This window comes from Kockovaella imperatae (assembly GCF_002102565.1).
Source record: "Kockovaella imperatae strain NRRL Y-17943 chromosome Unknown BD324scaffold_13, whole genome shotgun sequence".
NCBI classification, from domain to species: Eukaryota; Fungi; Basidiomycota; class Tremellomycetes; order Tremellales; family Cuniculitremaceae; genus Kockovaella; species Kockovaella imperatae.
In genome coordinates, this window is record NW_019028953.1 from 76898 (window position 1) to 96905 (window position 20008).

The window sequence follows — 20008 nt, forward strand, 5'->3', positions numbered from 1 at the left end:
GGTCGAGGCCAGAAAAATAAAAAGCTTGCCACCTTGTTCACGTGCAGGCTGGAGAAGGCGAGGTGTATCCTCTCTTCCTTCTCTCTGTCTATGCCTGACCCCCGTATTGTGGGATGGTCTTTGCGACACACTGGTGGTTGTAGGAATGGTGGGGCGGTGAAACATGAGCTCCGTTTGTTTCCCATCATCCCATCATCATTTTCTTTCTGCTCCATCATCTTCTACTCCTACTCTATCCACCGTCAGCCAAGCATGGCGCCGCCCTCTTCCACCTTCAGACCCCTTCCCACTTCCTCTCCCATCAGCGAGCCTGATCCTCCCGTCTCCACTTCTGCCCATTTCATCCTCCGATACGATGACACACTCTCCCGTGGGACCATGCTGAGACTCCCTGCCCGTCCCGTAGAAACCTCCACTCCCTCCTCAGCATCATTATCAAACCGATCTCTGAAACCGTCTTCCTCCCGATACAATCCTACCACCATCTGTCCTCGCCTATTACCTGATTGCTCCAAGGCAAGGCGAAGACGAGATCAGATCAGTTACAAGGCGAGAATGCGAGGAGGAGTTACATTTGAAACTGTTCAACCTGCCCCGACATTCTCTGGAGAATTCACTACGCATTCCGGTTGGACCATGCCGAGGGGTAAAGAGTGAGCACTGGATCACACACCGAGAGAGGCGTTTCATCTGACCATCTGGTGTTCTCCCAGGCTTAAAGGGGATCATCCCGGCCCATCTCCAACTTATTCTAATATCGACTCTCCGGCCCTCTCCTCACCTTACCACATGCCCCAATCCATCGTCGTCCCTGGCGGATATCAAATGGTCTACCCTCAGATGACGCATATGCCTCAATCTGGTCAACGCATGCAAATGACACCAGGGGCCACTGCCTACTATGCGCCTCCAGACGTGTATCAGACCCCGACACCTCATCCTCGAGTCGGAAAATCCTCGCCATATGTCTTCCCGCCGAGTTTTGCCGTTCCTCAGGCGACGTTCGATGGTCAAGCTCAATTGTTGACCAATCCATCGCTTGCCCGATCGTACGATACGACCATCCCTCAGTACTACCCTGTCACAACCGATGGAAGGTGGTACAATGGTCAGGCATCCGTCGAACCTTCCGTCAAGCGAAAGAGGGAGAAGAAGGAGAAAGCGCAGGCGCCCCCCTCTACCGCTAAGAAGCCAAGAGCTTCTAAACAGTCTGCAAAAGCAGCTGCCGCGGCACGAGACAGTCCGGTACCGAAACGTGCGAGACACGAGAGCCATTCGAGCCAGGGTAGCTCGGTTCCTCATCAGTTGCCAACCCCACCATCGACAGGTCGAGATTTGGGCAAATTGAGTCTGCCTCATGAGGCGGACATGGAACGTTCTGCCTCCCCATCTGATGACAGTGGCACGATCAAGCGTCGAGGTGTTGTCGTCACGAGGCACGAGGTTGAGGGTCGAAAACTGGGCATTGTTGGCGCTTCTACCGGCGGAGAAGAAGAGGCAGCCCCTGTCAAGGTGGAATTATCACCCAGAACGACCACTATCCCCGCCATCACGACCGATGCGAATGGTATGGCCGTCTTTTCCACCGATCAAGTGCTAGAGAGTGAAGTCGCTTGGATGGAGTACTCGCGTGGTCAGAGTCCGCCATCGTCTCCTGACATGGTCCAGCTTCAAACACCTCACTTGCCTCACGACCACCACAACATGCTCATCGAAGATCAAGAAACTCCCATCACTCGAGCAGAGAGGACCGACAAGCGATTAAAATTGTTCAATGAGTCTGATGAAGTTAAGGACGACGCCATGATATCCACTCGGATTGAAATGTTTGGTCGTGTCGCCGTCAGAAAGAACGTGGCCATCAAATTCTTGGGACTGGACCCGAGTCGGTCCAAGGCTCTGATCGAGGAGACTGCTGCCGACGACGGCGAAGGATCTTCCAGTTGGACTGTACGTGCCGATCGACCTGGATCATCTAAACTTGTCCGACCGAGCTGGCCAGATACAGAAGCTCCTTGGGCTCTGGCTGGAAGCAGTCGTAAGGTCAAGATGATGAGGGAAGAGAAGGAGAAATCTGCTGTCATCCGACGATACCTCGAGACTGCTTCAGACGAATCATCGGACGATGAAGTGTCGTTCCGCTCGGCGGTACCCAGTCGCAGCAGCAGCAGCAACAACAACAACAACAACAGCAAGGGCAAGAATGTCCAACGTCAACCGGAGACGACTCGTGTCCCTAATCGAGTTTGGCCTAACCCACAAGCTGATGCTCGAACGGCTCTGCTCACATCTATCCGTCATCGTCAACTGCCTCCTATGCCAGTCGGCAAAGTTGCTTGTGCCTGCGGTGCTACCCAAGCCATCGGTGTCAGTCCAATGGTCGAATGCTCAGGCTGCAAGACGTATCACCACTTGGCATGCTGTGGCATCGGTGACGATGCCATGGTTGGACCTCAATGGTGGTGTCCTCGCTGTCAATCTGCCGCCATGGTCATCTCCACACCTGCACGAACTTCGACTCCACGAGTCTACACTCAATCGGACGAAAGGAGCAGCGCATTCAAGGGCGAAATGCACAACATCGCCCTGGCTCCCTCACCAATGTTTGTCAACTCTGCGACGTTTACTCAACATGCCCAGCACACACCTTTGAACCGAGCCATGGCGTCCCCTTCAAGCAGACAACATCGATCTAGGGTCTTGTCTTACGGCACAGATATGTGGGCGTACACGGAAGACGGTGCGCCATCTTCCGTCCTCCCATCCACTCCGCGACCCGCGAGAGCCGATCGATTCTCCACGCCCAAGATTGAAGAAACTCCATTTGATGTGACTTCTACGCCATCTCGTCACCTCGACTTCAATTTCGGTCAACCATCTCTATTCTCCTTGACACCTCTCGGTGCGAGATCTCGATTCGGCTCCTCTCTGCTCGAAGCGACCCCTTTCCCTTCGAAAGGATCCGCGGGTAGCAAGAATCATCTGTCCGATGGTATTTCTCGACACGATTTCCTCAAGGAACTCGGCAAGGGCGAGGGAGTCGCTGGTGCTGCCATTCCTGGATCCCCCGCGACGCCAGGAACGAGATGGCCTCATGCGTTGCTTGGAGCTCATAACTTGTCGCCGTCACCGTTTGGAGGTAGAAAAGCCTCTGGACCCGGAGGCAAATTAAGCAGTATGAGAAGTAGTTCAAAATCAGGGCTAGGGTTCGGTCTGCCCATTGGCGCGGACACAGAGGAGGAATAGAGAGTGGCGATCGCTTTAGATTGGTTCTGAGACTGTGCATGATGGTGAGTTGAACCGACAATTCACCCTTTTGGCTCGAGCTCATGCTGGACTTCAGTTCGAGTTCGACTTGATGTATATTACGATTTGGATTTTGGAAATGGGCTTTTGCGATGGCGATCGGATCACGGGTCTTTTACGGTGATGTGACAAAGTATGGCATCCGACGATCATCACGCATACGGCCCTTCAGTCTGGAATGGAAGTGAAACGTAGAGTCTTCCATGGACACAAGAAATGCTTCAGGTGCTTGCTTGCTTGGTGCCCTCTTCTCGGTTGGCAAGATACGTGCGTAAGAGTGATGAAAGCTGGAATGATCACACCAAAAAAACAACAACACAATATATAGTAGTACAGGATCTCATGGCTATAGAAGGAATAGCTTGAGATCTGGCAATGGTTCTTTCTGGACAGTGTGTGTCTCGTGTTTGCTAGTTGCTAAGGGACATGATGTATCGATCTTCTTTGCATGCACCTATTTGGGTCGAAGAGAACAGGCGGGATATCGATGTCCGCGGAACCAAATGTTTCGCAAGTGACTGCAGTAGCTCTCATCCCCTTTGTACTGCTGTGTCTGTCTCTCTCTCTCTCGCTCTCTTGAATACATCTCTGACGGTGACCCCGATGTGTCCCTGAGACGACAAGGCTCTCACATGCTTATACATTGCTGTTGTGAGCTCGAGATCCGTCGCATGTTTCCTTAAAGTACAATTCCCCATCGACAGCTCTGACGATTTGGATCACTCGCGAGCCCTCTTTCCGCTGTTGTGGCCATTGGAGGATCGAGAAGCTGGCTTTCCCCCCTTTTCGTTTCGACGAGGACTACCACTTTCGCTGCGGGCCTACCTTGAGACATCCCCATTGACCCTCATGGATTTGGCTTGATGGGTTCAGCAGCATCTTCTCTCCCTCCCGATGACCCGCATTCAATGTCTCTAAACCCTTCGACGTCCAATCATCAGCAAGAGACACAAAGATCTTCAAATCCTTCCAGCTCGTTTGGAGCGACGAGACATGATGCCGACCATCGACCATCCCTCACTGGTCTTTCCGTACCGTTCTCCAAAGTTGACTTGACCTCGAGCTCATCCACGTCAGTATCAGCGGCGACGAGACGGAACATCAATCCGACTGATCAGTCTGCCAGTGTCAGCGAGTATGAAAGTCGACACACCCGCACTCGTCATCGAAATGCCCAAGTCGAAAGGGAGGAAGGAGAGATCAGCGACGATGATGATGATGATGGCGGCAACGATGAAAATAGTGTCGTCGTCGTCGTCGAGCCGACCAATTCGAATACATCTATCCGTTCGCTCCCTGGTCCGTCACGCTCCTCTGGTCTCCCTAACAAGCATCCTCGTGGAGGTGGTAAACGCGGACGACCCTCACCTGCTCCTATCCCTCCGAGAGGACAACCTATTGACAGGACGGTAGATCGGGAACGAGACAGGGAGCGAGATCGTCTCAGGGCTCGAGGGCGAGGGACGCCAAGAGGAAGAGGAGGAAGAGGTGCCCCCATTCCCCCTCCTCCTCCTCGTGGTGGCGGTGGCGGTGGTGGTGGTCGTGGTGGTGCCAGCGGTGGAAGAGTAACGGACCATGTGTTTCATGATCAAGGTCAGAGGCAGGCCTCCTTTGGAGATCGAAATAGACCTTCAGACATATCGCCCAGACGTTCTTCACCTCCTCGTCAGCCTCTCTACCCTCCGCCAGCATCGCAATCTGCTCCTGTGAGCCCTTACACCCACGGACCGGTTCAACCACCACCGCCTGTGCATCCTTATCCGGGATACCAATATCCATCATCTTTCCATCCACCGCCAGCGTCCCTTCACAATCAACTAAACGCTCCTTCTGGACCGAGATACCCTGTGCCGCATGGATCTCAACAGATATTCCGACCACCACCTATCGACTCATCAACGCCCGCCTCGGTTCCCAGCTCATCTCGTTCATCTTTCGTCACCCCTATGCCTGCTCCGGTGGCAGCGGCTCCAGAAGGCAGGTTCTTGAAGTATCACCGATGTTGCTAACTTTTCCAGACATTTCCCCAGACGAAGCCCAGCAATACATGAGCATCATCCGTAATCTGCTCCAGGAAGGGTTCACCCCTGAGCTCTTGGTCGAACGCGGAGCGACTCCCAAATACGTTACCGCCGTCTGTCAAGAGATCGTCGAGGCGCAACAACATCGTAAATCAATATGGATGGGTACGAATGCCATCGCCGGCCCGAGTCGACCTGTGACTTCCACTAATCCTCCTCTTGTTGCGGCCTCCTCTGTTCACCCTAACACTCGACGATCACCCAGTCCCACCGTGAAGGTTCGTCAATCTATCCCCATGGATCGGGGATCGAGTTTATCCTCTGAAGGTTCAGCGGAGATCGTCTTGCTTGAGGATTCCCCGCCACGCCATCAGGGGCTACCCGCATCTTACCCTCCACCCCGTCTGGTTCCCAGTTCTCACTGGGCGCCACAACCTTCTTCTTCCAATCCACCACCATCGATTCCGCCGCCTGCAGTGGCTGCGACCTTCAGCGCCCTAAGTGCTCCTGTCCCTCCGTCCAATCTAGCTCCTCCAATCCGGCCGTTTACTGCACCGCTCGCAGCAGCACCTCGAGCCATTAAGATTGAGTCGTACAAACCCGCATCGCCCGTCCCTATCCCGGACATTCCCGCGGGCAATACTCATCGGCCCAGTCAGATCAGTGTCAATGGCAAGGTCCCACCGTCGGGACCTCGCAGCTCGACTGGACTCCATCGACGAGGCTCAAATCATGCGCTATCGGTACCGTCAGTCCAGGTCGACAGCGGCAGTGCTTCGCCAAATAAGCGACCTCGACACTTATCGCCAGAGCGCGAGCGGATTGCGCATTCTCCAACCTCTGTCATCCCAGTTCAAAGTGCTGCCATAGCGCCACAGGTAGTGATTACCCCTGCAAACCAGCACGGTCGATCACCCTCCCTATCCAGTGGATCAAGCCGTCATCCGTTGCCAGAAAAGCCATCTCTCGAATTATTCCTAGAGCCAGATCTGACGAAGTACGACTCCCAGCCATCCTTTGTCCCGTCTTTGGTACCTTCAACTCGCACTACTGTCGCTGCGGACTTGGCGGCGAAGCACGCAATTCTCGAAACTCGTCGAAAGGCCTTGGAGAGTATGCGAGCGCGTCGAGCGCAGAAATCAACAAAGCGCATGGCCGGCAGTGCGTCACCTATGGACGTGGAGGTGGACATGGAGATTGACGTAGATGTGGCATCGGAGAATCCGGTGTCGGCTGCTGCCGATGCCGCGTTAGAAGAAGCTGCCGATGCCGCTGCTCAGAAGAGCATCGAAGATGAAGTAGCGGATTTGGAGCAGGAGGTCATGGGATATGAGTCGGTCCTTGCAAAACAGGCGGCTGCAGCAGAAGTGACATCAAACGATGCTGAGACGAAATCGAGTGCACCTCCAACAGCTCTGGAGGACCAAACGAAGACAGAGTTCGTCGATATGGACGTCGACAGCGACGAGCCAGAGGAAGGTGAACTTTCACCTGATCCTGTCGAGCCTACCCCAGACGTGCCGATCCGCCGAGTCCGCGGTAGACCCGCAGCGGAAGATCTCGACTCACGACCCGTATCTGCACCCGTTCGGACTCGGCGTAAACCATTCGGCGCACCTCAACGTGCCAACAAGCTTATTTTGGCTCTGGACGATGACTCGGAATCGGATTCTGAACCTGAAACGTCCAATGATCAGGCTGAACGTCGGGCCGAGATTCTCAAACGCCTCGCGGAAGAGAAGCAGAATACTCCCATCCCACTCCAACTGACCCTCTCATCTGAGGGCACGACAGATTCGAGAGGTGCTGGTCAATCAAAGCTCCTTGCGTTGGCTGAACAAGAGGAAAAGATCCGATTGTTAAAGGAACAAATCGCGCTCAAGCTGAAAGCAAAGGAAGCCGCTAGATTACGAGCCGCACTTGAGGGTAGGGGAAAGAGTGAAGGTCAGAGTAGTCGAGAGAGTACTGCAGGAGTCGAGGAGAGGACGGACAGTGCTCGAGAAGGATCGCTGGTGAAGCCGACGATCGACGTTGGGATCAAGCAGGAGGCAGTGGAGTCTGCGGCAGATGTTGACGCGGTCGAGACGGGTGAAAGTGGACGAGCAGATGATGAACGAGGGGTTGAGACACCTGAAGGAAGGCAATTCTACGCGAACAAAGACAATTCTGGTGCGTTTGACTCGCTCAACGTCTCGATCACCTAACGTTTTCTGACATTCTTCAGCATTGCCGTTACCCCCAGCTGGTCTGTCACGACCAGGTCAAGCTCTATGTGACGACTGACAATCCTACAGATATATCCATAACCCGACCAACTGCACCCGATGTACGTCTGATCTTGGAGCCGGTCTAGCAGGTAAGAATACTCCAGCTCAACATTTCTCTCTCCAGGTCGGCCACCAAATCTCACCATTGGATGACCGGTTGCCCTTTGCAGTCCCGGTAGCTCCAGCACCTGTCGTAGGTCAAGACTCTTGCGATGGTTGGAACTTAACGTATTGTCCCCATAAGCCCTTTGCGCCGTATCAGGGAATCACAAGTCGATACCCTCAGCTCTTCCATGATCGAGCAGCCATCAAGCAAGCTCGAGACGGCCGGGTAGCTGTCGACATTACCTCAGAACACGAGCAAGATGACCCTCTACTAGTCCCCCAGAGGAATATCCTACGTGGGATCATGCTGACCCGCATAACGCATGATCAACCCGATGCGTCAATGTGCGCTGCAGAAGTAGGAGGAGGCACCTGTGCGGATCCGTCGTGTGACGCTGTACACTTTCACCTGGAGCTGGATCCTACTGGTGAGCGAGATCTGAACCAAAGACTCTTGATGCGTCCAGGAAAATAACCCATGCCCAGCTGAGGATCTGGTCGCCTACGTGTCGCAAGTGAGCCCTCGTCCAGTGGAAGAGTCTACCGTCAAGCGCGCCGTGGACCTTGTCCTCAAGCTGTCCAAATCGAGAGCTTTGGTGGGAGACGTCAAGAGTACGAACAAGGACCTGAGCAGCTCTGACAAAGGTAAAGGGGCCTCAAGAGACCATACCAGCGGCGAGTACAAGCCGCAGCCTGACAGCGCCGCCGAGAATGAGAAAGACAAGTTGGAGAGTCTGACTTTGACATTGAAGAAGATCAGCCATGCTTTGGGCCTCGCTTCCCGGTGATCGTGCGAGAGATCCAGTGAGGAGGACCATCAAAACTCCTGCCTTGTCAATCCAGCTATTCTGGGGCACAGAAGGTGCAAGGGGACCAGAGCCTCTTGACGATGAATGCGAATCTCTGAAAGAGATAACAATTCACGTCGTCGAGCACGAAACCATTCGACACGATCCAGAGCCCCCATCCTCTTCTTTCCCCTTCACAAACATACATGTACATCGTCATCCCTCATCGTTTGTAGTATAATCATCCTTCCTCCAATCCATGCATTGTGATCATCTGAGACCGTGATCCCGGTCAAAAAGCTCTTAGTCCGGTGGGTAAGCATTGGAGGGGGGAAATTGGCGGATGCTACGAATGCATCGCCGGATGACCGGAGGATGCGGGACCGGCAATCTTCCTACATCCCATGGCGCTGCTGATCACGTTTCTGGATTGATTCCCAGATACGGACCTGTTTGATCACTTTGTCTTTCGCTCAGAATGTCGACTGCTGTACCTGATCAGGGAGCAGCCCTCTGCACCGGTGTGCGCAATCTCGCCATGGTACGGGCAGGCAGCCTTCAAGCGCCTCTCGTCCGGCGAAAACGTGACTTTCAAAACTACATGCTTCTGCGAGCATACGCATCTAAGTATGTGAAGCTGCCTGAGCGATCGGGCTTTTCTACATACTGTACGATTACTCGGATCATAATTCAACCTCGACGTTGATTAGTGGCTTTGAGTGAAAGCAATAGAGACTGTCCGTCCATCCAGAGTCACAATCTCCGAAGGTCGCGATGTGAACGACCGAAACGCAGCAGAGATCCCTTGACGAGGTCTGACTTCTTCTGGATGCTCCGAGAGGTATTCCGCCACGACAACGTTCACGAGCTTTGCTGCTTTGGTCGAATCGCCGAGAAATTCAGCTCGGTGTGGGAAAGAATTTGCATCATGGTCGTAATCTGTTTCGTCCATGAACAGGTCTTCCGACGGATCAGCGAACGGATTTGCTTCTCCAGATGGACTTGACGATTGAGCTACTTCGCCTTCGTCAATCGCATCACGGATGATCCTTCTTTGCTTGTTCAGTTCTGACTCGGCTTCCAAATCCTGTCGGACCTTGCTCTTAAGCAACGCCATGACACTGTCGTGACCCGCTGTAGAAAGTCTCATTGGCTGCCACTGGTAGCCTCCAGAGGGCTGGACCGAGATTGTCGTCGGGATGCCAATACTGGTGGTTGTACCATCATGAGTATGATCTACAGACTCGACAAAGTAGTCAGCTGTCGATTCACCATTCGACGTTGTGATGTTTGAGGCCTGGGTCTGAATGCCTCGCGTCAGAGCAGACTTGACCTCCTCAGCGTTTGCCTTTCTGTCTTTGTTCTTGTCAGACAAGTAAGCAAAGATTGGCCTGAAATCAGCACCGTAGTATGACATATCCAATGAAAGCCGGTGTGAGTGTTCTTGAGCGTAATTTCAGAGCGAAGGCAAAGCAGGAGGCAGTCAAAATGTAGTCGGGGAGGATGGCAGACCGGTGGTAGGCTGTATTTATACATGGACCAGGCGTGTGTAGAGTGGGAGGATCAGCGACCCTTTCACGTTGCCACATCGCAGCACCGACTTGTTCCACCTCCCACTCAAGTGTGACCAGACAGATCCTTTCAGTGAGATTCTCCTCTGGTATCTGTGTGAATATTTCGACGAGGACTGAATGCGCGTGACGTGATATCGAGCATATTCCTTGACCGGAGTATACAGTATAATAGGACATTCTTGGGGGGAACTTCGGAAGGTTTGCTTGAGCTCGTCGTTGGGACGTTCCTTTGGCGTGCTCTAGTCCAGCGACGTGTCAGAAGTCATGACGACAACTCCGTCTGCGTGAGGTCACGAATCCTTTTATCATCGGTCCCCTTCGAGGGCTTGGCAAAGGTTGCTCCTGGACTTCGGTTTCAGCAGTCGAGCGGCTCCGTCTTGGGTAGAGCATGGGTCAAGCCACCCATCCCACTTTGTGCCGCGGCTGTCCCGATGGGCACCGTGAGACCTCAGCAGATGAAAGGATGAGAGGCGGGATGGACTCCCAAAGAGGTCCTGGTCAAAGTGTGAAGGGCCATCGCCCGTAAGCAAAGGTTCACTGTAACGGTCTGCCTCCGCGTCCTCCGCGTCGCCGTTCACACGAGTCCCGCAAGGCACCTATGCAAGGTTACCGTCTTGGGGTTCACAATCTTCATTGTCGTGCGCCTCAGAATCCGCTCAGCCATCGAGTTCCTGCTTGACAACGATATTGTATTTTCCTGTCCATTCGGGGATACTCGACAGTGCTGCCTCGGGGTTCACAGGAGGTCTATCATGAAAGGGATATCCGGGTGGTCGATTCTTAAGTGGGATATTCTGGACCTTATCCGCATTGACTCGACCCTGAAAATCGTCATAGTATTTACGTATGGCGAAAGGCGAGAGGTTGAATTCCTGTGTGCGAAAAGAACAAGGTCAGCAAGGCTACCCGGCCATAAGGCATTATTGTTGCGTACTCACGCGAGACGTCTTCCAAGTTGAAATCATGACGCTGAGTGGATCCAACGGTCTCCCAGGGTATTTTGACCTAGCTTCACACCACATGCCATGGACTCGGGTCAACATACATTGTTTGACAGTATCCAAATTCCCCATCACTGCGTCCGATGGAGATGGTATGCCCATCCTTGCGTGTATGTGATCGAGGAAGAAAGTCCACATGTTCTGAATCTCATCGGCGGACTTTTCACCAAGTTTTGACGGATTGTACTTTCCTGTCCTCTGAGGCGTAGGCGATGACTCTTGGAGTTTCTGTCGTGATGACTCTTGGAGTTTCTGTCGTGCTACCTGCTTGGAGGAGGCAAGTTGAGAGACTGAAGATGTGGGGATAGACCGGATGGAGGAGGATCCGCTAGATTCGACGGTATCCGCTCGTATTGTTTCAGGGCCAGCCCGAGGGTTCGGTGGATTGATAGATGCTTTCTTCTTTCTGGCACTGGCGACCAGCTCCACTGAGACGATGGCTCTTCTGGGTCTATAGGCCCCAGCTTTGAGGCTTGACCCAGAACCTTCCACTTGTCGAAGGGATTCCGAAGCGACAGAAGCACTAGATGCCAAGCTGGCTGCTGCCTGGTAGCTGGATCCCTCAGACACATCCTTCAAGGATGCTTCTTCTTCTCCCATTGACGTTGTCTTGACGGTTGAAACCCTCTTCCGCTTCCTAGCAGCTGGACCTCCCTTCTTCCCTGGACCAGATGACGCTTTCAGAGTGGATCCTGTAGAGCTACCTGGCTTGTGATCCAGAGCCTGCCACTCGTGCCATCCACTCAAATCCCAGAAGGTCATATCTGCCACTCCACCCACACGAAGACATTCTTGAGCCCAGTACCCACACAAGACGTGCCTCGCTTCCCTATGAAAGATGAACCCCATTTGGTCCTGCGTAGGGTGGGAGGAGCATCCCTTGTGCGGCGGTAAGAGATCCAAGAGGATATGCGTAGCATCACCAGGTACAGCAGCGATACATTGTGCCTACCATCTGCTGTCAGTCTCGCTGACATTGGACCTCAATGTCTACGTCAAGGACTCACCTCGACTTGAGAGATGAACAGGTGCCTCATGGGAACATCTGGATGGATGTAAATCTTCAGGGGCTGACCGTCTTCTTCAAGTAGGAGAGGAGCACGAGGTACATCCACCTGATGTATCCTAGCCGCCATTGCAGTCCTTGAGATTGGTGCAAGCTGAGCACCACCTCGCTGTCCCAAGGCCGCTGCTTAGATCATAAGAGTTCAAGCGAAGATGAGATCGCTGAAAGTTAGGCGCGCTGGCATCAGGTCAGCGGAATCAAATATCTTTTCCCAGTGCAGACGCCAGCAAGTTCTGAGACCGTCGGTCCGGTGAGTTTATCTGGCAGGTATATAATAGTGATCCGACTTGGTCCATCGTTGCGCGATCTTTGTGCTTTTGGTTTATCATTGACAATGGCCAAAGTCGAGTTGTATGTCTATGATCTCTCAAGAGGCATGGCCAAGTCCATGTCTCAGATGTTGACTGGCAAACAGATTGACGGGATATGGTGAGTCTAGCGTGTGCCCGAACAGTGGCAAATGAGCAAAGGGGCTCACTCATGCTTGTAGGCATACGTCCGTCGTGGTATTTGGTAGAGAGATATTCTATGGACAAGGTATACTTGAAGCTCGACCTGGGACGACACATCATGGTCAACCGCTTCAGAGGATCGATTGTGGAATAACTCATATTGATGAACCGACGTTTCAAGAATACATTACCTCCTTGCAAGAAATGTACACTGCCGAGGCATACCATCTGATGGATCATAACTGTAACAACTTTACAGCCGATGTAGTTGGATTCTTGACCGGAGGGACGATACCCTCGTGGATCACGGGTGAGTCTTCGCTTACTTCCTTCTGGCGGCGAGGTGGGCGAACGATGTCTGACCGATTCTTCTCTTTTTTCTGGGCGGACAGGTCTTCCAGCCGAGTTCCTCTCTACACCTTTTGGACAAGCTATGAAACCTCAGATTGATGCCATGTTCAAACGGACAACACCGAACGAACATCGCCCCGGACCTACTTCCCTGCCCACTCCTCCAGCATCAGGGTCTAACACTCCCCTGTCCAACTCTCTCCTCAACTCGATTGCTGCGCAAGCTACTGCCGGACCATCCACACCAGCTCCTACACCGCCTAATCCTGAGACGTCTCCTCTGTCTCTCGTAACGAGCTTGACCAATTTTACCTCTACTCTTCAACAACATCCCGCGGTCATTGTAAATTTCACGAATACGCCGACTTGTCCACCTTGCCGGATGATTAAACCTGTTTACGAGGCTATCGCCGGGGAGCACGCTGCGACTTATGGAGCCAAAGGAGCGAGATTCCTTGAGGTAGAATTGTCAGTCGGAGAAGGTCAGACAATAGCTGGGAAGTATGGGATCAGAGCTACACCGACGTTTCTCTTCTTCAAGCACGGAAAGAAAGTCGACGAGATGAAAGGAGCTACGAAACGAGAGCTCGAAATCAAGGTCGAGGAGTTCCTGGAGAGCGTATGGCCGAGACATCCTCACCGCAAAATATACCTCTCAGCGATCGAAGCGATACCCACTGCCCCAATCTCATCAACGACTATCCCGAATTACTCTGCCCTTTTAGGGAAGTTGGAGAGCTTTGGAGCGGATCCATCCGCCATGCAGCGATTGAGGTCCCAAGTAGTTCCAATACTGGAAGACAAATTACAACCATCAGATCAGGCATTGAGAGAGATTCTCAGGTCCTGGAACGAGGATACTGTCAAAATGCTCTCAACGCTGAAATCAGTCGATACATTTCCAGTGATCGATCTGTGGCGCGTCGCCGTGTCAAAGCAAAGCATCGCCACGCTACTTGCTTTCGAGCTCGCGAACAATTCAACAGAGATAGTCATCAACCCGCTCTCTCCCATCTTGTCGCTCGTCTCAAAGGTCTTGAAAGAACAAGGCACGCAAACGCCTAAACCTCTCCTTCTCACCACCCTTCGACTACTGACCAATGTACTCGCATCACTCCCGCTCTCCAATCTGATCCTATCTTCCTCTTCTCCGGAGCCGATCGTGTCCCTACAATCCGATCTCATGTCCATCACTGTGGAGTCTCTTCTTCACGCCGAGACAACGGTCAGGAGTGCCGGCGCAGGTGTAGCGATCAATATCGCCAGCTGGCGACTCCGAGCTGCTAAAGCGACCTCCACTCAGCCTGAAGATCGAGCTGAGGAAGGGTGGGAAGTAGAGCTAGTCAGCGGGCTGATGGAGAGTATATCGAGGGAAACGGATGAAGATACAAGTGAGCCGGGCCCACGTCGGTTATGGATCTGATAGCTGACATGCCCTCAGTCCATCGGCTACTCGCTGCACTTGCCTTGACGCTTTACCTTGCGCCAGGATACACGGAGACGCTCCAACCGCTTGTCGAGGTCCTCGGCGTGAAAGATGCCATAGAGAGCAAGGCCAAGGGGTTGAAGAAGAAAGAAGTGAAGAAGCTTGCAGAGGAGGTAGCGAGTAAGTTGTGTGTGTAGACCAGGCGAGGTATACGTGGGGACTGTGACTGGATCATGGCATGTTCATGTAAAGTTGTAACGACTAGGCGTCTCATTTGATATATATATTTTCTGCCTCACTGCCGATCTGAAACATTTTTGTATGATTCCCTCAGACGGCCCCTGTTTCATTTTCCGTCGAAGCGCTGCTCCACCAAGCGTCTCGTCAATTTTGGTCTCTGGATCCAGTCTTGACATTGTGACATGTCTTAGTCAGTGTTGTCCAAGGGGTCTGGATTCACAGATGATTCAATATCCCCCTTCATTGCGATGTTCATCCATACTCTCAGGCCCCCGAAGGCCATCTATCTGTACCTCACTTCTAGGCTTGGACCCCTGCGTTGATTGATGGTGTCAAAGGCAGTGGCGTTGGAAGAACAGGATACCGCTCATTCCATTCTGCCCCTTCCTCGCTGACTTCTCTCATCTATGAGCATTATTGAACGTGTCGACCTCGACATGACTCATGTCACAGAGAGGTCCCGGACGCAGAATCGACTTCGTACGTCCACCTCAACACCATCACTCTCATCCACCACTGCCGCCGCCGCCGCCGCCGCCGCGTATAATGCAGGCATCGACATCTTCTCCTCATCTAACATCACCACAACATCATCATCCAATCCCCCCAGCTCAAAGACCTTGGAATCTCCCAAAAGACCCGCCACGCCTTCCGAGTATCGATCCTCTCCTGTCCGATATCATGCCAACGCACATCCATACGCTATCCATTCATCCAGTACGTCCATCCTCACACGAACCAATTCTTCCCCCTCCAAAGGACTCGATCCCGTTTACTATCGACCGACGAGGCGTATGAGCTCGTTCCAAGGTGTCTTGGATGACGGTAAAGAAGGAGCATCACCTGGACCCGAGGTGCCGGAGAAACCTAGGATCAAGTTGAAGAAGAGCTGGTCAATCTCTTCGTTCAGCGAGGAGAAGCCAAAGGAGGTATTGGGGAAGCCTTCTATTCCAGTGAGTGGACTGTGGAGCTTGGAGGTCTTCGAGCTGACCAGTATCGCCTCAGTCGAATCCCAAGACATGGATGCGTGAGCTAATCCCTGACTGCCAGAAACACCAGCTGATCCCTTCCGCGACCAGCTTCAGATCTCTCAGCGTACCTCAATTGGGCACTACGCTCTGGTGATACGGGGCTCACCGATGACGTTGTTCCACTCCCCCTGGTCCAAGATATCAGTTCTTGGATCTTTAGGCATCGCGTGACGGGCAGAGATTTCCTCAATGTCCATTCGGACGTATGGTCAACGTCTCGCCCGCCACCATTCATGTCCCTTCTCTTGACCATCTCGAGGCGTATGAGACGATGTTCAGTACAAGGTGGGGGCCTGAAGACATCCTACCATCGAGGCGAAGCTTCCGTATTTCAAGAAGAAGAATCAGAGGGGCCATTCATTGCCGCCGGTGATGAGGATGATGATGATGAAGAGGCCGATTTCGACAAAATGAGCGGTGTCAAACGCCTTGCCAAAGTTTTTGAATCAAGAGCAGTCGATGGTTCTGGATCCGACGCGGGTCTCGATGATAACCTGATCAATATACCCTTGGAACCACAATGGACAGGGTCCAGCACGACGTCGTCGGCTGCTGGTTGGGAGCGTTGGGGAGTCAAGAGACGTTTCAGTGGACGATATGTCTCATCGGGGTTGGAATCTCGTGATGCGTCTTCCAGCTCGAGCGTGCCTGCCGCAGTGACTACGCAATGTGGTATGGAGAAGGACGATACAGCGGACAGCAAGAGTCCTCCTCCACCTTACGCTTCGCCAGCTTTGGATCTTGTACCACGCTCCGCGGACATCTTTGCAAGTGTATCGGAATCCAGCTCCGCGATTCGCGCTTCGGAGACCAGTCCACGTCCCAGCACACCACTCTCACCAGCCCCTGAACTCCCAATGGAAAGCGATACTTCTTCGAGCTTTTCGCAGAGCAATACTGAGGCTCATGCTAGGGAGCAAGTGGAAAGCTATGCCACACTCAGAAGACGTCAAAGACCCACGACGCCAGCGAGCTCCAGTGCTCCTTTTGACCTCGAGCACAAGGAGACCGAATTTGACGTCGCCGACGAGTCAGAGTGTCAAGACAAAGATTCGGCTCGGAGGACGACCTTGCGCCCGAATGAGTCCCAGATATTGGGGTTCCATCGCTCTCCGCCAGGACGTTCGCTCATTGACCAAATACCCATCACGACCGCCGCGGCCATTGACCGGATGACGCCTGACTTGCAAGATCGGCTGGACGAGATCTATGCTCGGATTGAGCGCTTGGAGCAAGACAAGGCGGACTCGGAGGAGGCGACGACGACGAGAACTATCCACAGCTGGAACGATATTCGAGCGACCTTTGGGAGTATGGATAGCCTCGAGGCGTACCTTTTGAACGTATCTCGAGGGAATGTGGGGAGTCTGAAGGTTCTGGCAGGGGCTGTATTTCTGACTGGTGTGGGTCTAGGCATCTTAGCCGGTAGTCTGTTGAGCAGGCGAGGGCGTTAGTCAGAAAGTCGAGTCCGAGGGGTGAATAGAAGTCGATTCAGCTAGATACATATCAGATGCAGTGGCAGCGCCACAGATTTGGCCAAGAAGAGCCTTGAAGATGAGCTGCAAGCATCGGAGGCGAATTCAGAAGCGTTGTAGGAGGGACGACGACTGAGCAATCGCTCCTGACCGCCCCTATACGTTCCCGCAGTATTCGCATGTTCACCGTTTCCACGTCTGTTGCCAACGAACGACTCTCAACATCCCCCGGGACGCCTAGGTGACCTGATCGCCGATTGGGGACCCCGCAGATGTCATATATCTTCTGCCGAGAGTTCGGCCGCCGAGCCGCCTTCGTCGCTCGTTTAAGTGTGCTTATGGTTCACCCGCGTCCCGAGAGATCGAGATCGTGAAGAGTGTTGCTGTCAACTGAGCAAGCCGATAGCCTGACGAAAACGACGGTGAGTTGTCAAAACCTCGGACTGATGACATGTGGGGACTGTAGCTGACGTCTGTGACTTCCTTGGTGATCTTTTGTCTTCCCGGTCGCTCCCGGTCCTCGATCGTCATGGATCCTACAGTCTTCGTCAGCGATCACGAAGAATTGAAAGGTCTTTGTTCTTCATTTCTCTTCCCATCCAACTGTCTGATTCCATCGTTGAATTCGGACCTCGGAGCAAGATGAAGTACCTTGCAGTCCTCCTTCTCCCACTTGCCATCTCGGCACCTACCGTACAAGACAACCACCAAGGACAGGCGCCAAAGCACTTGTCTACCTCGCAGAGGATTTTTATCCCGTCATCCTTGTCAGAGGGCCTATCAAAGCTCAGTGGTCTGACCTGGAAGACCGCTGGAGAGATCGTCGAGTCTTTCGAAGACCAAGACGCAGCGGATGTAGTCTCGGAAGATAAGACCATCTGGCAATTGTTGAAGGATGATCCTGTCAATTTCTCAAAGCTCATCAAGGTCGTCGAGGTGGGTCCGAGAAGATTTGTGGAAGAAAAAAACCTTCGCTTTGATGAACCGTGAATGATGCTGACACTCTTGTTTCTTCAGTTCGTCGGGGATGAACCTCTTAAATACCTTGATGGCGATAAACCCATCACTTTCTTCGTGAGTCATTCCATTCCGGTGAACACTGGGTTCTTACCCAGGATGGATGGATTACCTGAGCTGATGATCTTCTTGACAGGCTCCCAATAACGAAGCGTTGACTCCACCTGGACATGGGCCTGGTCATCATGGAGATCACGGACATCACGAGTATGACTTGGCAGAAGTGGGTAGTCTGTCTGTTGTTCGATCCAAAGTATCGACGGTGGTGTTCGATCCATTTACTCTTCCTTTAGCTCATGTCGAACCCCTCCCTTGCTTCCATTTCGGCACTTTTGGAAAATGAGCCATCTCTTATGATCACCAGCGATGATGACGGAGACGATGATGATGACGACGACGAGAAGAAACGTCGCCGAGAACTCTTCCGAAAGCTAGCCAAAAAGGTCCTCCAATATCATGGTCTATCCGAAGCTTTATCCGCTGCGGACATATCGGAACGATCGACACTCGCTTCTGCCCTTTGGGCCTCTGATGGAAGTTATGGAGGCCTTCAACGACGAATCAAGGTGAAGAAGACTCTGATCCCACCGTGTGAGTCCATTCATCCCGAGACTGAGCGGATCTACCCCTGTTCTGATATCCTTACTCTCCAGCGATCAACCTCAACTTTTACGCCAAGATTGTCGATACGGACAACAAGGCGAAGAATGGATATCTTCACACGATTGCGGCTCCGTTGATCCCTCCTCCAAGTATCTTTGAATCTACCTACATCTTCCCCGACTTTTACTCGACCTTCACTTCGGCTGTTCAAAACCTTCATGGCAGACACTGGCTCGACTGGGAATACAACTTCCACCGACACCATGACCACGACGTTGATGATGATGATGATCACAAGAAGAAAGCGCTCGACGATGGGCTCGCGGCCTATGCTCAAGACCTCATCCATGAGCTTTTCAGCAAGAAAGAAGAGGAAGCCAAATTTATCGGCACACCTCTTGCCACCATGTTCGTACCGACCAACAGCGCTTTCGCTGTCCTTCCTCCTCGACTCAAGTTCTTCCTCTTTTCGCCATTCGGTAGACGAGCATTGACCAAGATCCTCGCATACCACTATATCTATGATGCTCTCATCCTGACCGAGTTCCAACACTTCGGCAAAGACTACCCTTTACCAGAACACAAGGACGAATTTGTGGCTCCTCATGTCGTCGAGAGTGTGGACGGAGAGGATCTTGCTCAGACGATCAAGGTCACCAACTCGATCAACGAGACGCTCAGCCTGTACATTGAGAAGAAGAAGGTCCTCCCGGTGAAAGGTGGGTAGGAGCGGAGCGCGGCCTCGAGCTCGACTTTGCTGAGTAAATTGGCTGATGCGCTACCAAAGTGATTCTCAAGGTCAATGGGATTGAAACCCTAGAGAATGACGTTCATGCCACAGGCGCTACCAAAGTGATTCTCAAGGTCAATGGGATTGAAACCCTAGAGAATGACGTTCCTGCGAGAAACGGTGCTTTCCACGTGAGTCATTCGTCGACTTGCATGACCCCGTCCCAGCTGACGGACGATGAATTCCAGCCTATCGGGCTGATCCTTGTTCCTCCTCATCACCATCACGATGAAGATGGCGTCGATGTTTCAAGCACCGACTCGTGGGCCAACTGGGAAGAGTGAGTAGTTTTTCAGGTGGTTGTGAATGCAGTCGCTGATCAGAACCACCAAAGGTGGCTCCCTCAATGGGTTGACGCGGAGTAATCAGGGGGAGAGTCACCAGTCTTCGCTCTGATGTCTTTATCCTGTGCTGTGTTTAAACTAAATGTGACATGATCCTGTGACTCCTGTATCTGACCGACGGCGCGATTCTGTTCATACACGAAAGAGATGT

General features: G+C 52.8%; 7 protein-coding genes across 7 annotated transcripts; 5 read left to right on the forward strand and 2 right to left on the reverse strand.

Moving 5' to 3' along the window:
- Positions 1–252: 252 nt before the first annotated feature.
- Positions 253–3246, forward strand: BD324DRAFT_652925 (hypothetical protein; the record flags this gene model as incomplete). Its single annotated transcript, XM_022018577.1, has 2 exons — positions 253–653; positions 714–3246. 2 exons carry the CDS (start codon positions 253–255, stop codon positions 3244–3246), a joined length of 2934 nt encoding a protein of 977 aa, XP_021868900.1.
- Positions 3247–3861: 615 nt separating this feature from the next.
- BD324DRAFT_634373 (hypothetical protein) lies at positions 3862–8373 on the forward strand. Its single transcript, XM_022016721.1, has 8 exons — positions 3862–3957; positions 4011–4378; positions 4433–5283; positions 5325–7496; positions 7552–7572; positions 7622–7653; positions 7719–7787; positions 7839–8373. Exons 2-8 carry the CDS (start codon positions 4170–4172, stop codon positions 8172–8174), a joined length of 3690 nt encoding a protein of 1229 aa, XP_021868901.1. The 5' UTR covers positions 3862–3957; positions 4011–4169; the 3' UTR covers positions 8175–8373.
- An 820-nt stretch (positions 8374–9193) lies between these two features.
- On the reverse strand, positions 9194–9904 carry BD324DRAFT_652928 (hypothetical protein; the record flags this gene model as incomplete). The annotated part of the gene is made up of 1 exon (XM_022018578.1): positions 9194–9904. One exon carries the CDS (start codon positions 9902–9904, stop codon positions 9194–9196), a length of 711 nt encoding a protein of 236 aa, XP_021868902.1.
- Positions 9905–10717: 813 nt separating this feature from the next.
- On the reverse strand, positions 10718–12198 carry BD324DRAFT_652929 (hypothetical protein; the record flags this gene model as incomplete). Its single annotated transcript, XM_022018579.1, has 3 exons — positions 10718–10933; positions 11000–12010; positions 12070–12198. 3 exons carry the CDS (start codon positions 12196–12198, stop codon positions 10718–10720), a joined length of 1356 nt encoding a protein of 451 aa, XP_021868903.1.
- An 88-nt stretch (positions 12199–12286) lies between these two features.
- On the forward strand, positions 12287–14664 carry BD324DRAFT_634400 (PPPDE putative peptidase domain-domain-containing protein). The gene is made up of 4 exons (XM_022016722.1): positions 12287–12557; positions 12619–12890; positions 12973–14322; positions 14373–14664. Exons 1-4 carry the CDS (start codon positions 12463–12465, stop codon positions 14552–14554), a joined length of 1899 nt encoding a protein of 632 aa, XP_021868904.1. The 5' UTR covers positions 12287–12462; the 3' UTR covers positions 14555–14664.
- BD324DRAFT_634403 (hypothetical protein) lies at positions 14665–17420 on the forward strand. Its single transcript, XM_022016723.1, has 3 exons — positions 14665–15550; positions 15603–15624; positions 15677–17420. The coding sequence occupies exons 1-3, from the start codon at positions 15005–15007 to the stop codon at positions 17080–17082; spliced, it is 1974 nt and encodes a 657-aa protein (XP_021868905.1). The 5' UTR covers positions 14665–15004; the 3' UTR covers positions 17083–17420.
- Positions 17421–20008, forward strand: BD324DRAFT_634413 (hypothetical protein). Its single transcript, XM_022016724.1, has 7 exons — positions 17421–17525; positions 17646–18039; positions 18121–18177; positions 18257–18343; positions 18414–18711; positions 18774–19442; positions 19511–20008. Exons 2-7 carry the CDS (start codon positions 17746–17748, stop codon positions 19795–19797), a joined length of 1692 nt encoding a protein of 563 aa, XP_021868906.1. The 5' UTR covers positions 17421–17525; positions 17646–17745; the 3' UTR covers positions 19798–20008.